Genomic DNA, 17,174 nt, shown 5'->3' with positions numbered 1-17,174 from the left:
GCAGCAGAGACCGCCGCTACAGCCCCTGTGTAACCAACAGCCCTCCTCCCCAAGTTCCATAGCCTCCTCACCAAGACGCCCAAGAACACGGTGGGGGGGCCTCCGTCCACCCAGTCACTCCACCCCAGATGATCGCCCAAGCATCAGAAGGCTGGCCTTCAATAAGAGTTAAAGTTTTAAAATGCAGTGTGTCCTTTTCCATCCCTCCTCCCCCACCCATCCCAGGCTACCTTGGCAATTATCCCCCTACTTCTGTGAGGAACTAATAAAGAATGCATGAATGTGAAAAAACAATGACTTTATTGCCTCTGCAAGCGGTGCTCGAATTGGGGAGGGGAGGGTGGGGTGGGGTGGTTGGTTTACAGGGAAGTAGAGTGAACCGGGTCGGGGGGGGGTTTGGAGGGTTCATCAAGGAGAAACAAACAGAAGTTTCACACAGTAGCCTGGCCAGTCACAAAACTCGTTTTCAAAGCTTCTCTGATGCGCACCGCGCCCTGCTGTGCTCCTCTAACCGCCCTGGTGTCTGGCTGCGCGTAATCAGCGGCCAGGCGAGTTGCCTCAACCTCCCACCCCGCCATAAAGGTCTCCCCCTTACTCTCACAGATATTGTGGAGCGCACAGCAAGCAGCAATAACAATGGGGATATTCTTTTCGCTGAGGTCTGAGCGAGTCAGTAAGCTGCGCCAGCGTGCTTTTAAACGTCCAAATGCACATTCCACCACCATTCGGCACTTGCTCAGCCTGTAGTTGAACAGGTCCTGACTCCTGTCCAGGCTGCCTGTGTACGGCTTCATGAGCCATGGCATTAAGGGGTAGGCTGGGTCCCCAAGGATCACGATAGGCATTTCAACATTCCCAACGGTCACTTTCTGGTCCGGGAAGAAAGTCCCTTCCTCCAGCTTTCGAAACAGAGCAGAGTTCCTGAAGACGCGAGCATTATGTACCTTTCCCGGCCATCCCACGTTGATGTTGGTGAAACGTCCCTTGTGATCCACCAGGGCTTGCAGCAGCATTGAAGAGTACCCCTTGCGGTTTACGTAGTCGGTGGCTTGGTGCTCCGGTGACAAGATAGGGATATGGGTTCCGTCTATGGCCCCGCCACAGTTTGGGAATCCCATTTCAGCAAAACGATCCACTATTGACTGCACGTTGCCCAGAGTCACTACCCTTGCTATCACCAGGTCTTTCATTGCCCTGGCAAATTGGATCACAGCAGCCCCCACCGTAGATTTGCCCACTCCAAGTTGATTCCCGACTGACCGGTAGCTGTCTGGCGTTGCAAGCTTCCACAGGGCTATCGCCACTCGCTTCTCAACTGTGAGGGCTGCTCTCATCTTGGTATCCTGGCGTTTCAGGGCAGGGGAAAGCAAGTCACAAAGTTCCATGAAAGTGCCCTTACGCATGCGAAAGTTTCGCAGCCACTGGGAATCGTCCCATACCTGCAGCACGATGCGATCCCACCAGTCTGTGCTTGTTTCCCGGGCCCAGAATCGGCGTTCCACGGCATGAACCTGCCCCAGTGACACCATGATTTCCACATTGCTGGGGCCTGTGCCTTGTGAGAGGTCTATGTCCATGTCAATTTCCTCATCACTCTCGTCGCCGCGCTGCAATCGCCTCCTCGGCTGGTCCGGGTTTCGCCTTGGCATGTCCTGGCTCTGCATATACTCCAGGACAATGCGCGTGGTGTTCATAGTGCTCATAATTGCTGCGGTGATCTGAGCGGGCTCCATGATCCCAGTGCTAGCTATGGCGCCTGGTCAGAAAAAAGGCGCGAAAGTAGTATCTGATGGACCAGGAGAAGGAGGGAGGGCGGGAGGGAGGGAGGGCCGAGTGACGACATGGCGTACAGGTACAGGAACAGGGAGAAACACAAACAACTGTCACACAGAATGGTCCCCCCAAAGATTAAACTGAAAACCCTGGGCTTAGCAGGCCATTGATTTCACGGAGGAAGGGGAAGCAAATGAATACAGAACAAATCTATTTTTTACATCTTAAGCTGGCAGCCGACGGTGCAGCATGAGTGATAGCCTCTCCAGTATGACGATGACGGATACCAGTCATAATATACCATCGTCTGCCAAAAGGCAAGGGGCTGCTGCTGTGTAGCAATGCAGCCCCACGTCTGCCAGCCCCACGTCCGCCAGCACCCAGCATCGCCCTCGGCCTCTTCTGGGTGCTTAGCAGACAATACTGGGCAATTGGCAGAAAATAGTATATTACGATTGGTAGCCATCATCATCGAAACATGTCTGCCCAGGTGGCCATGATTGACAGCCACTCCAGTACGACGACGATGGGTACCAATCATAATATACCATCGCCTACCAAAGGGCAAGGGGCTGGTGCAATGCAGCCCTACGGCTGCCAGCCCCACGGCTATCACTCATGCTACACCGTCTACCGCCAAAAGGCAGTTAGCAGCTGCGGCTGTGTAGCAATGCAGTCCCACGTCTGCCGGCACCCAGAGGACATATGGTGACGGTGAGCTCAGCTGAGCTGAGCGGGCTCCATGCTTGCCGTGGTATGTTGTCTGCACAGGTAACCCAGGTAAAAAGGCGCGAATCTATTGTCTGCCGTTGCTGTGACGAGGGGGGAGGGGCCTGATGACATGTACCCAGAACCGCCCGCGACACTGTTTTGCATCATCCGGGCATTGGGATCTCAACCCAGAATTCAAAGAAAAGGCGCGAAAGTAGTATCTGACGGACTAGGGGAAGGAGGGAGGGCGGGCCGAGTGACGACATGGCGTACAGGTACAGGGAATTAAAATCAAGAACGGTGGCTGTGCATCAGGGAGAAACACAAACAACTGTCACACAGAATGGTCCCCCAAAGATTAAACTGAAAACCCTGGGTTTAGCAGGCCGTTGATTTGACGGAGGGAGGGGGAAGCAAATGAATACAGAGCAAATCTATTTTTTACATCTTAAGACGACGGTGCAGCGTGACTGATAGCCCTCGGCATCTTTCTGGGTGCTTGGCAGCAAATACGGGGCGCTTGGCAGTTAGTGTATGACGATGGTCTTCAGGCCTATTGCACGATCGGGTGCTCGGGGAAGACTCTGCTAACGTGTGATGACCCGACTTGTAATAGGACGGTTAACAGTCGTAATACACCATCTACTGCCAAAAGGCAAGCCCCACGGCTGCCAGCACCCAGATCGCCGATGAAGGCTACCAGTCTACTGCACCGTCTACCGCCAAAAGGCAGTTAGCAGCTGCTGCTGTGTAGCAATGCAGTCCCACGTCTGCCGGCACCCAGAGGACATATGGTGACGGTGAGCTTAGCTGAGCTGAGCGGGCTCCATGTTGTCTGCACAGGTAACCCAGGTAAAAAGGCGCGAATCTATTGTCTGCCGTTGCTGTGACGGGGGGGGGGGGGGGAGGGGCCTGACGACATGTACCCAGAACCGCCCGCGACACTGTTTTGCATCATCCGGGCATTGGGATCTCAACCTAGAATTCCAAGGGGCGGCGGAGACTGCGGGAACTGTGGGATAGCTGTCGGATAGCTACCCATAGTGCAATGCTCCGGAAGTCGACGCTAGCCTCGTACTGTGGACGTGGTCCGCCGACTAGAGCACCTAGAGCATTTTATGTGTGGACACACACAATCGGCTGTATACAACCGATTTCAATAAAACCGGCTTCTATAAATTCGAACTAATTTCGTAGTGTAGACATACCCTTAGGTTAGATATGGTGGTGGATGAGGGAGATCCAGTAGAGTGACATGCGTGGACAGTTGGTATTATGAGCCAGGAAGATGGTCATAGCAACAGTATTTTGTATGTGTTTGAGAAAAATAATGAAGGTGACATGAGGGCCAGGACAAGACTTTACCACGGTTTGAATATCTGGGCTAAGAGAGAGTGCCATATCTAGGTTTAAGGCAGGTGGTCTAGTTTTAATTCCTTCAAGCTATTATTATCTAAATGAGCAATAAATCATAGAATAATACAATTTTTATATACACAATCTTTATCTCTATTAACTAGCAAAGAAGACTTATTGTGTTCTGTAACAGTTTCCTTTTCTTTGCAATATTAATATATTATCTTGTTGTAAGATTAACACTGGCAAAAGCAGGAGTTGTGAACATAATGCATTAAAATATGAGCCTAGCTATGATAGCTTAACTGAAATAGAAACTTAAATTGACTATCATGCAGGTTTACTTTCTGCTGTGTTCATAATCTAGTATTGCCTCTTACAAAGCTGATGATTAGCTAGCTATTACATTTCTTCAAAGCCAGTATATAGATTTAAGAAACCCCATAGACCCTTGCAATCTAGTTTTCAAACACAGTTAATTTGGATTTTAATAATTGTTACAATGGACAAATGTAAGTCTTTTTTTCTGTGCACTTGTTAAAGACCTCTGATGTGCCAAATCACAATTCACTAGTAAACAGATTACATCATATGGCTGCTTCAATAATGTGATTAAATGGGTTGCCTCATTTTTAAGTAATGACTAACAGATGGTACTTTGACATTTGTTATTTAATTGAACTAGTACATTGTTCAGTATCTTGCAGCTTTATGGTCCTTTGTGAAGTATGCTTTCAGAAGTACTATACAGGAGTTTTACCTTGCTTTGAAAGTTTTTGAAGACAGACAATTAATTTATTTTTTTTAATTGAAATTTTTTCACTTACTGATGTGAATGTTTAGTCAAAACCTATGTAAACTACTTACCTTTCTGTGCAGCTTATGAAGGAGTGTGATCTGTTCAAATAGATGATTCTGATGCAAAGCTTGTACAGTTAGCTAACTGATGGCTTAAGAAATAATTCTACTCAGAAGATTCCATTTTCAAAAGCTTGAACACATGCAAAAACATCCCCAGAGGGGAATGTGTGCATGGGTACTAGCAGAAGTTGAATACAAATGGATGTTTCAAAGGGAGAGGTGGAGTATGACACTGCTGGGTCTGGTGGGTGCGGCTGAACTGTCCTGTATGGCCAATCGTGTAGCTCCTTACTTATGAAAATTTTGCTTGTGTGCTTTTGCACCTGAACAATATGCACTGTTTGGTAATGTGCTCCATGTCGACCCTGCAAACCTGGCTCTTTAGTGTATCAGAACAGTAGTATAAGCACTGAAGGTGCTCATTTGGGTTTTACCTAAGCACTTGGTGACTGTCACATGAATATGGGTGACAAAAAAAAAATGTAGCTGAGGGTTTAACAAAAGGTATTCAGTAGAGCAGGTCAGAAAATCTTTATCAAGTGTTCCGTTAGAAAGTGCCATTTTGATTAAATCAAAGTTTTACATAAAATCATATCTGTTTAACTAAATTTCATGTAGAAAAATGGAAAAACATTTGGAAAATACCCGATTTTGACATTTTTAGAATACATTTCAATTTTTCATTTTGAAATGACTTCTTGTTTCAGAATTTATCTTTTGGGTAAAAAAGGGTCAAAACTGAAACAAAACATTTCAGATTCATCAAGATAAAATATTTTGGTTGTCCCAAAACAAATTTTTAACAAGTTTTGGCTTTTGGTCCTGATTAAGGATGAAAAAAAATCACTTTTTGTGTTTAAGCATACATTGTATGTACACATTTCCACCAGTAATTAGTACTATATGTTAGGGCATAAATCCACAAATTGCATTCTCAGGAAATACTCGATTGCTGCATGCATGGATTTTATAAGAGGATGATTTGTGCTGGATTTTATAGAAGACAAGGTGGAGAGTGGCTTCCAAAAATAAGTAACTGAGGTGGTCTATCTGTGTGGAAATTGATTGTGATTAGGTTCACATATTGACAAGATTGGTTTAATTCTCACTCAAGAGAATTGTTAAGTGAATACAGAAAAGCAGATCTGAAGAGCATGATAACATTGAAAGAATGAAGAAAGCTGACTTAAGAGAAAACAAAAAAGGAGGTAAAAGAAGACTAGTAAACCGTGGGGGGACTGAAGAACTAAAAAAAAAGATTTGAGGAGTGGACCTCATGTGATGTCATCCTCCCCACCTACTGCAACTTCTGTGATCATCACAGAATACAAAACTGAACTGCCACAGTGTGAATAAACTTTCAAGGTCAGATTAAGACCTCATTCGAGCATGAGATCATCTGCATCTTTGCCAGGACAGAGAGTGCTTACATATTTATCACAGTCACAAACTCCACAAATGACAGTTTCTCTACTTTGTTCTGTGCTTTCTCTAGCTTCCTTCACATGGGGAAGAAGTCAGGGCTCAGGACACTGATGGCTCCAGGACACTGATCCAGCAAGAACCTATTCTTCACTGGAATGTGTCCACATTCTGCTGACAAGCAGTTAATAGGTTAATGACCCTCTGCTTTTTGATGGACTCAGTGCAAGAATATACTGCCCTATAAGTTTTAAGCTTTAAATAGCGTGTAACCAGTCACTGGCAAAATTTGTTCTTCTGCTCTAAACAGGTTTGGAGTAACATAGTTAATTCTGTAGTTATGTCAGCTAAATTTTTTGGCTTCCGCCTATCGCTTAAATTGGCACATAATTTTGTTTTATTCCCTTGTAGCACAGATGAGACAAACCATGTTTGTGTAACTGGTTTGGTTGTTCATCTTTGCTCCCATCTGTTTGTGCACTATGGCATCCCAGAGTATGTTGCTCCTGACAGACTGACAATATCCTGGACAAACCGTATGGAATTAAGATAAACTTCACTGAATTAAATTAAAACTTATTGACTTAGGTTTAATATCTTTGGGGTCCCTTGTATTAAAAATGCAATTGTTGTGTTATAAGATTGTATGTAACTTCTAGGGAAGTGACTAATGTAAATATTAGGAACTCCAAAGAACTGTTTCACACAAGATGTGTGAAGTGGGTTTCCTAGGAGGTACTCGGGAGGCCTGTTGAAACTATACCCTGGAGAGACCCTTTATTTATTCCTGGAAACTCCAGATCAGAGACCCCTAAACAGTATAAAAAATGGACTAAACTTTTTGTGAGGCTGCATGATCTGAGCAGATGAACTTGAAACAACAGTGAAACCCCTTGGGTGGGGTTTTGAAGGGCTGTTCCTCACCGAACCAATGTTAGGTTTGAGGTAATATCTGGTAAGCTTATTAGCATGCATGTAGATTCTTTTATTGTTTTAATGGTTTCTCTATAGTGCTTTCACCTTAAGAATGAAATTGGTTCGCATAAGAAGCTCTGTGTGGTATCTTATAACTGTTGGTAATCACTCTGTTATTTGTCTCTGAAGAGAAGGCAAGGGAAGCTTTCTTAGGCAGCCTTTTGCTGTGAATAAAGCAGGGTAGGCAGGGAACTGTTAATCATGGAGATAGTCTGGTTAGGAGGGAGAGAGACAGGGTCTCCACCCAAGAAAGACAAAAGCTAAGGAGCTTGGAAGCCTGACAGTGGGTGTCCTTGCTGAACCACTAAGGGTGCAGTTGCCCTGAACTGTGACAAAACCCATTGGCCATGTTCTCCAGGTGCACTCTCCCTTGTTGAAGCAATGAGCTATCCATACCTTCAGAAAGGACTGATAGAGAAAAGATTAGGGAACTTGATAAATGCGGATGTAAAAAACATCTGTGTGCCCAAACTGGACCATGTTACTTGCAATCAGTAAAGGTAGCAATCCCTGTAACTGGTTACAAATACAAGGAAAAATGTGGGCAGGATTTCTTGGCCTTTGTATTGGGGATCCCATGATTCCTTGGTTGCAGAATTGTGTGGTGGAAATGTGGAACATCTAATCTCTCTATTTTAGAGTAGAAGTATCTAGTTTTCATGGGAACAATGGAAAAATTTTAAAATATGAATTAATTCAGGGATGTTTTCCCAAACTTTCAGATGAGCTGAACCTATAATTGAAAAGCATGAGCTATCAAATTAATCTTAGTCTCTGAAGTATATTATGATGACAATGATTTTACATGTCAAAATCATTTTATAGATTATTTTTTACTTATCTACCGTTATTGGATGGAATGGGAAAAAACTAACTTTGACTGGTTTCTGTACCAAGGGTCACTGCAGTGGGGAACTGGTCACGTAGGGAACTCTTCGCTACTCAACCCCCACTTCCCCTAGTGTTGTCACCTCAGATTCTTGCCCATAAAGGAAAAAGTGAAGACTAACAACATTGCTTAAGCAAAATTAGTGCTCACTGCCCAACGCTTCAGCTGCTTTCTGTGTGCAAAATAATGGGGCTTCCCTTCTTGCACCCCTCTGACTTTTATCCTTTTAGCTTGCTTGTTGCAGCTGTTCAGACTCCATTACTAGTACACTATTAAAGGTGATTGGGAGAGAGAGACACTTAAAGAAGCAGAGAGATCTTTCAGCAGATGAAAATTTAAGGCTAAATTACTAAGCAAAGGACTTTTTTTCTGTCCACAATTTTTTTTCAAACTAGTATTAATATAGGTTAAGCTTTGCAAAAAATGGAATGGTATATCAAGATTTTTAAAGAAAGAAACAAATTAAAATACAAACTAAACAGAAATATCAAATTGTTAAGCTTGCAAAATTCAATTTCCAATGACTGTGTTGGGATTTTTTTGGCAACCTTTTTTTTCATTAAAACGCATATATCTATGAAATTTGTAACAAGATGTGTCGCTCTTGAATTGGGCTTGTCATCCAGAAGCGGATTCATCAGGCATCTGACTAGACCTCTTACACATATACCATGATCTATGGATCAACAGTTGCCTATATATTCAGTAGCTTTATCTTTGTACTAAGAGTAGAATTCTGCTCCATGCTATTCAGAGGAAAACATCTAATTTACATAACATTCAGTAAACCCTGTTTCCCAGAGGACTAGTTCTTCCTTCTAAACAGGATGTTTGGGTCTTAATTTTAAGATTTATTCTCAAGAACTCCGTTTGATAAATGGCTAATTAGTCTGCTTTGTGTTAGTGGTAATAAATTGTGTAAGCCTTAGCAATCTGTCATTTTTAGAGCAACGGGCTTGGTGTTTCTAAGTAACAAAAATATAAGGTTGTTTGCGAAATTGGTTATTGCATATTAAATATCCCTATTTGAATGTTAGCTTTCATTAATATAGTCCAGCAGACAGGATATATGATGAAATACAAATATTGTGAATAGAAAGCTACCTCCTATTAAATTACAAATTAGCTTTACAGAGGAAGCTGGGAAACGGAACACTTTGAAGAAATTTGTTGCGACAAAATCCCCTTCTGGTAAAAACATTATTTTTTTTAATATCTGGTTATCTTTCCAATAAAGAAACACTTGTGTAAACTATCCACTGTATTCTAGTAACATCTGGTAAGCAAACATTGATGCATTTTCGGCTGAATTGTAGTTTGTTCTTGAATAGGGATATTTGGGGCTAAATATGATTTGTAGTTTGTTACCTATATTATATTTGAATAGGCTTTAAGTGCTTCCCATGACTAATTTTCTTTTTTTGGAGTGATATAAAATACGTGTTTCTTTTTCCAAAATAAAATTCTACAAATGTACTTAAACCATGCACCTAACTTTGCCTTTTTGTGATATTTTTAATCTAAAAGCTGTAGTAAAAACAATATAATGCAGTTTTCATAATACAGTAATTGCAAAAGGTATTTGAAATGTGAGAACATGACCAAGGTAGACATGAAAAGTTTTTATTTTCAGAATATATTGGTATCTACTGAAAAGTTCATATCGGGAGACTGTGTAACCCTTACTATGACCCGCCTACTGCAAGCTTGTTTCCTTCATCTCCTAGTTGTGGAACCTACTCACAACCATATTAAGAAAGCAGACTTCTTTGCTACAAAGGGGATAGCAAGTCATGATATCGGCTCTGTTACCTTTGACCTACTGTGGTTGAAGAGTGTATGCTGAGACACTCTATTCTCATACCTTTTTCTCACCTGAAGGAACAGGAGCTTCCTAGGAGTGGACTCCATATCAGGGCCGCCCAGAGGATTCAGGGGGCCTGGGGCAAAACGGGGGAGCGGACATACTCAATGGGCAGCGCTCCGAGTCTGCGGTGGCGGTGGTGGGTCCTTCCGTTGCTCTGTGTCTTCGGCAGCACTGAAGGACATGCCGCTGAAGACCTGGAGCGACTGAATGGCCCCCTGCCGCTGAAATGCTGCTGAAGACCCAGACTGCTTCCGGGTAACTCGGCCAGGGCTTGCGGGGCCCCTGTGGGGCACGGGGGCAAATTGCCCCACTTGCCGCCCCTGCCCCACCCACCCCGGGCGGCCCTGCTCCACATCTCCTGAGATGTTTCTGGGCTGTGTGGCACACTTCTGTATTCCAGTCCTGCAATGAAATGGTGGTGACTGAGTTCTGTTACTTTCTGTTGGAAATATTTTATGTACAGATAGCATTTACAGGCCTGACTTGAAGTGCATATAGTTCCGCTGCCTGGGATTATTGGTGTTGTTTTGGTGGTGCTGAATAGATCTGCTACTTTGCACACAATAGAGCAGTTGTTGTAGAGCAGCGTTTCATTGTGTAAATGGATTCTTTACTGTTTTTTTGTTTTTACCTTCTGATACTCTGGGACAGGGATCGGTAACCTTTGGCACGTGGCCTGTCAGGGAAAGCTGCTGGCAGCTGGGATGGTTTGTTTACCCACAGCGTCCGCAGGTTTAGCCGATTGCAGCTCCCACTGGCCGTGGTTCGCTATTCCAGGCCAATGGGGGCTGCGGGGAGTGGCGCGGGCCGAAGGATGTGCTGGCTGCCGCTTCCCTCAGCCCCAATTGGACTGGAACGGTGAACTGCAGCCAGTGGGAGCTGCGATGGGCCAAACCTGCAGACGCTGCAGGTAAACAAATCATCTTGGCCTGCCAGCAGATTTCCCTGCCGGGCCACATGCCAAAGGTTGCAATCCCTGCTTTGGGATTAGCCATGGCCTGGTTACCCACAGGTCATAAGCGGGGGAATTGGTTAATTGTTCCTATGCCGAATACTGTATATGCTTTTCTGAGACCCTGCTGCATCTACATGTGCATAGATACATGTTGGATTCTTCAGACTCATGAATATGGAGTGCACATAACTGCACTACTATGGCATAAGAAGTGTTACACTCAGGTTGTATATCAGATGATAATATGAGCATTTTAAACAAAAAAAAATCTAAAGCATCACTGGGTTTTATCTCCAATATTTGGGTTTGATAGTTTTGGAATTGAGAGAAGCTCAATTGAATTAAAAGTTAAACCCTGGATTAAAGATAAAGGGAAAACTTAAACAGAAAGCTTGGTTGGAGAGTAGCAGTGTAAGAGATAAGGAGTACTAAATAAACTGTTGCATTAAACTTCTTCCCATCTGATCTGCAAAATGGCAGTGTGTGAACTTAAAACACAGGCTCAGTTTGACTTAATTAACAGCTCACTAAGAACTTTCTACACAGTAGTAATCAACACAGCCAAAGCCTCATAAAGTTAAACTGTTGTCATTTGCAGGATCAGCTAAAAAGAGGAGTTCCTTCTAGCAAAAATCAACCTCAAAACTACCAGTATAGTAAGTATGTTGAAGAGTGTATTCGTATACAGCACTTGTGAGTACTTTGCTTTGCTTAAGGTTTTTAAAATGAACATTCGGAGTCAATTTTTGTGATAATTTAAAATCTTCTGTTAAACGAGACCTGTGATAACGCTTGTGATTGTAGAGGGAGAGGATGATAGGTTGTGACATATTTCGTTTCTTTGCTATATAAAGAAGACATTACAAATTTTATCAATGTGTCATCTCATTCTCCTCCACTTCCCCCACTTTTTTGACATTAGAAGTTACAGATAGTGTTGATCCTATTTTCATAAATGACTCGACACTACTGTAGAGGCAGCATGATATGACATCATGGGTGCAAGGCGAAACCTGAAAAATGAGGCAGCTGAATACAAGTCTCTTCCTTCAAAAACAATAAAGCTTAATTCAAAATCTTGGAAAAAACAGAAGAAATGGTTCTTGTTAAATATTTTCCTTTTGTACACTAACTTAAGTCTTGAAATAGCTCCCACAAAATTTGTTGGTCCCCCATGGACCAGCAAAAACAGGAAAGTCAGGATTTGATATTCCTGAAGTCAGGGTGGATTTGATTTAAATCGTGATTTAAATCACTCATCGAAGACTCGATTTAATCATCGATTTCTACATAAAAGTGCATTCTTGTTCGTTGTTATAGCCTTAATACATATTCTTCACAATTCAGAGATAGATGTAGGTTTCATTTTTAGAAGGTACACACTATATATTTTTAAAGTGATTTATTTTGAAAACTTTTCAGATTAGTTTTACAGCTATATCAGAAAATGAATGATTGTTTGGTTATTTCATTTACCAAAGGTAATTGAAGCAGATAGTTCACCTCCCAATGACTTCATAAATATCTCCAATTCAACAGGTTAATCATTAATATTTGGAGGATTTTCTTGCCATGCTGTATTAGGAGGAGAACATCACCAGACAGACATTTTAATTGTTTTATTTAACTAAAACAACAACATTATGTATTCTGGATTTTTTTCTTCAACCGCAATCATAATACTTTAACAAAACGAGCACATGAATTTTTGAATTTAGTTAAACATTCAAGTTTTTTTAAAATCAGGTTTGTTTTTGTTAAACTTGTTTTTAACTAAAATAGTTAAATGAAATATTTAAAAAAAAATTAAATGAACTATGTCAGCCAGGGTCAACATGAGAAACTTAAAATATTGGCTTCTTCAGCTAACTCAGTCGTCTTCACCTTCGTTTTCCTGTCCGTTTATAATCTGGAAAAGAAAAACAAGCTTTCCTGCTTTTTCAGATCCCAAATGATTTCTCAGTTTGGAATGAATTAGTCCAAAGGAAGAAAATATTCTTGCTACACCGGCAGAAGAAGCTATTGCTGTTAAAAGTGAGATTATCACTTCAACAGTCTCTGAATCCAAGTGCTTAAGTGACTTGCACTAGTTCACTGGTGTGACTTTCTTTAAAACATCATCAGCAAACATATATTTCTTGAATGCTTCACCCTTAGCTCTCAAGTTTATTATAGTTGGCATTATGGAGGGATGATTGCTGGATGTGCATGTCATAGCCAACTCCTCATCTTAAGCAGTTAAGGTTTGACCCTGGTACCAAGTATTGAGAATATTTTCAAGAAAATGAGCTGGAGATAGTGCTTGTCCCATTTGTTTTTTTAATGCTTGTAATTTAACTCTGTCATTGCATATTTCTCTTTTTAAGATCTCACTCAGTTCCTTCCAAATTTCAACAGCGTCAGCAATAAAACAGCTATTTCCCTGCATTTTGGTCAAGGCCACAGAAATAAGCTTCAGGGTACTCGGCACGTGTTCAACATTTCTCTTAAGCCCAATGTTGAGAACTTTGGCTGTGACAGTGCCATCTATTTTTTTCATGATTTTGTTCACAAACTGTCATCAGATTAGGCCAGTTCTTGATATAGTGCTCAAAAAATCCACTAATGCGTTCCATCGCATGTCTTGTGGGAGAGTTAGCTTGGTTCCTCCCATTTTTTTCAGAGCAGTGCTGCAAAGTGGTTATTATGGAAGTATTTTGCAATTTCAACATCATTAGCCTTTATCTCTGGAACACTGAAGTCTTTGGCTAGGAGGTGCATCAAATGAGCACTGCCACCATATGTTATTAGCTTGGGACTCTCTTCTAAATAATTTCTTCTCATCTTGGATACATTTGCAGCATTGTCTGTGACCAAGCTGCGTGCTAGACATTTGAATTTTTTTTCACAGTTTGTTATAGCTTTTACTGCTGCTACTTGTAAGTATTCTGCTGTGTGTGCATTTCCTGATGTAGCAGTTTTTCTGTAAGGAAGACATTCCCTTCTTCTGTTGTCATACAAGCACATACAACAGGATCGTTGTGGACACTGCTCCACCCATCAAGACTCAGGTTAACAATTTTACCTTCTAGACCAGGGGTCGGCAACCTCTGGCACGTAGCTCGTCAGGGTAAGTACCCTGGGGGGGCTGGGTCAGTTTGTTTACCTGCCGCGTTGGCAGGTTCAGCCCATTCCGGCTCCCACTAGCCGCGGTTCGCCGCTCCAAGCCGATGGGGGTGGCGGGAAGCCGCGGTCAGCACATCCCTCATCCTGCGCCGCTTCCCGCTGCCACCATTGGCCTGGGACGTGAACTGCGGCCAGTGGGAGCCGCAATCGGCCGAACCTGCCAATGCGGCAGGTAAACAAACTGGCCGGGCCGCCAGGGTGCTTACCCTGGCGAGCCGCATGCCAGAGGTTGCCGACCCCTGCTCTAGACATTTTGTACACTGCTCAATTTCTCTTTCATACGCTTTATCCAGCAATTTGCCTGTGACATCTGCTGTGTTGGGTGGACTGTATCCTGGTCTTTATGACTGAACCATGTTAATGAAGTGTGGGTTCTCAATCATATGGAAAGGAGAGTTTGTTGCATAAATAAACTGGGCAATTTTTTCATCAATTACCTCTTTTTGTAATCTGCTGGGTCTTATCACAAACTTATCTATGGTTGTTTCTGGATGATGGAGTGATAATACTGTGGCTATGTGACATTCATGATGTGACTCGAAACACTATCTTTGGCAGATAACTCTGAAACTATAGAAAATGATGGTGATCTTGAAGGTGGATAGTCTTCAGAATCCTGTATATTCCTAAACAAAATAAGTCAATGCAGTTATTTAATGTTTATTACCATACTGCTCATTTAGTATTACTCATTGCATTCACTGACACTCAGTACTACTTTAGAGGTGAAATTGTAAGAGGAAGATTTGCCTACTTTAGCTATACTTTTTTTATCACGACTGCATCTAAAATGATAGTATCATAGAGTAATGACTATATTTTTTGCTCAAACATGAGAATTCAAGAATAGTCCAGAAGGAAGACAGGCAGCCCTTAAGAAAGAAGTATGAAATAAAAAAGTTTACCAATCTGAAGATCCTGCATGTTAAGACATGTTCCTTTCATCATCTTCAATGCAGCTTCCTCCTGAGAGGGAAAACTTCTCATCATGTTTCATCTGGGCAGTCCTTGCATTTCTTTGTTGCACTGTTTGCATTTTGCACACATGCTTGTCTTATCCACAGTTAGAGGAACGTCATTAAAATATTCCCAAACTGGGTCTCTTTTACGGCCTGCTGCCATTATAGGTTTTCCCTTCTAGTGAGAGAATGGTATGGTAGATCTCAAATCAATGAAGGCTACACTCAGACCTCAAGACTTCTGGAATATGCTGCTAAAACAGTTTCACTTTTGTTTCTACTGCCTCTCCCTCCCTTCTCACATTTTAATCCAGACTTCTTCTCCTTGTCCAGATCTATTCTGCCCCCAACAATCTTCTAGTCACTGAATTTTTTTGAAACTTTGCACTTTTAGAGAGAGATAAGGGATTGACTCAGTGTACACACATTTGCAGAGGGACAATAGGGTTCAGGTCAGTTATTTCTCACCTCTATTTATTTATTTATTTATTTAAAACATGTTTGCTGTTAACAAGAATGTTATCACTGGAGACACAAAGCCACAGTTTGAGAACTGCAATACTAAACATCTCTGATGGTATCTTCTAAACTGAGCACTGAGTCCCATTGGGTAGATAGAAAGATTAACCTAAATAATCTATACAGAAGCTCCTGGAACTCCATAAGATTGGGTCCCTAATCCATGAACTATTGGAACTGTATGCAAAACTTTTCTTAAACATTACGTGAATATATTGTCATACTATAGAATTAGAATTTATAATCCCTATTCCATGATGAGATATCTTTTTGAGCTATAATATATCTTAATAAAAACTATCTTTAGAGAAGTTTTTTCCTCAAAAAGCATTTTATCAAAAAAATTCGATTTAAATTAAAAAAATCTGATTTTTTTTTATTTAAAAAAATCATTGATTTGTATCCATCCTACCTGAAATTTAAACAAAACATAAACCTTTAAAATAAATACATACCTTGTCTATACATTATGCTGAAGCAAAAAGAGGCACACATGCCATTCTTCCCCCTTGAAGAGTAAGCTTTATTAAAGCCAATCTTTTAAATGTATATAGTCATTAGTAGAGTTTTATAATATGAGTAATTAGACATGGATTTAAGACATTATTATGCCATTTAAGCATGGACTTCTGCTTTGTGTAAAGTGTTAATGCTGAAATAGTAAGGTAGTGGGGGTCTTAAAAATATTAGAAAAAGGACAGGTCATGAATTTGCTGATAGAATATCTTCAAAAGAGAGATGCTGAGCCAAATTACCTGGGTTGTGGATGTGATAATCACAGTAAACTTTTCAGTTTTAAACAATAAAAAATGCAATTATATAAAACCATTCAAATGTATGTAACAAGCCATCTTAGTCAGATGTCCTCAGAGCGAGACTGTACAAAGGTTCTAGAAATTAACCAAATAAACATTTTTAATTTTTCTTATATTAACATAGTAAATGGTGTATTATGTTGTGGCTATTGTCCTTGTAATGAATCCCTTTAGTGTTCTTTAAGGGGATCATAAAGAGCAGTGTGGGCTTCAGATAATTTAAGTAACTCTATAAATCCATTACAGACAGTACTGCGGAATGAATCCATCTTTGTTTTCTCCTCTTGCACCCCAAATTTGCTTAGTTGGGTTTAAAAACACTTGTTCATCTACAACAGTGTATTCCTTAAGTGTGAAATTATCACTTTTCCTTCTAAATTCTAATCTGTGTTGCGAAAACTAGGTTTGATGGAGTATTTTTGGTCTTTTTCTCCAGACATGCTGTAGACTAGAGGTTCCTTCCTGGTAACCAGTACTGCAGTCCTCATTTTTTTTTATGGACTCCTCGTATAGTTGATTTGTCCATCACAGAAGCATCTGCCATAATGTGTAGCTTTAATGCTCCTAGCTTCCTAAGAGCACATTTTTACTGCAGCTGATTGAAAATAAAAATAATCATTTTGTTGTCATCATTGTGATAGTTTTGAAGGGGCACAGTCAACTTAAATAATATTTATCTGAAATGTTGACCTACTAGTTTTATAGGTAATGCAAGATTAACAATTTATGAAATGTTTAATTAAGCTGAGCATCACCCGGTAGAACTTTTGCTCTTGCCATTTTGGCATAAATATTGCATTGACGTTTTTCTGTAAATATAAAATGTAATAATTGATTTAGGTTCAAACTGAGAGTCATAAACAGATCTACTACATCATATTGTGCCCTGTTGATTACGTTATATCAC

At 41.3% G+C, this 17,174-nt stretch overlaps 1 protein-coding gene across 7 annotated transcripts in view; it reads left to right on the top strand.

The window, feature by feature from the left end:
* Positions 1-17,174, top strand: part of VPS13C (vacuolar protein sorting 13 homolog C) — a 213,820-nt gene that overhangs the window by 32,603 nt on the left and 164,043 nt on the right. For all 7 annotated transcript variants that reach the window (XM_065558347.1, XM_042853814.2, XM_005285023.5 and 4 more), the window contains one exon: positions 11,408-11,465. In XM_065558347.1, the coding sequence (XP_065414419.1) occupies positions 11,408-11,465 (58 nt within the window). The remainder of the gene's footprint in view (positions 1-11,407; positions 11,466-17,174) is intronic.

This window comes from Chrysemys picta, chromosome 10 (genome assembly GCF_011386835.1).
Source record: "Chrysemys picta bellii isolate R12L10 chromosome 10, ASM1138683v2, whole genome shotgun sequence".
Classification (NCBI taxonomy): domain Eukaryota; kingdom Metazoa; phylum Chordata; order Testudines; family Emydidae; genus Chrysemys; species Chrysemys picta.
This window is presented reverse-complemented; position numbering and strand designations above follow the sequence as displayed.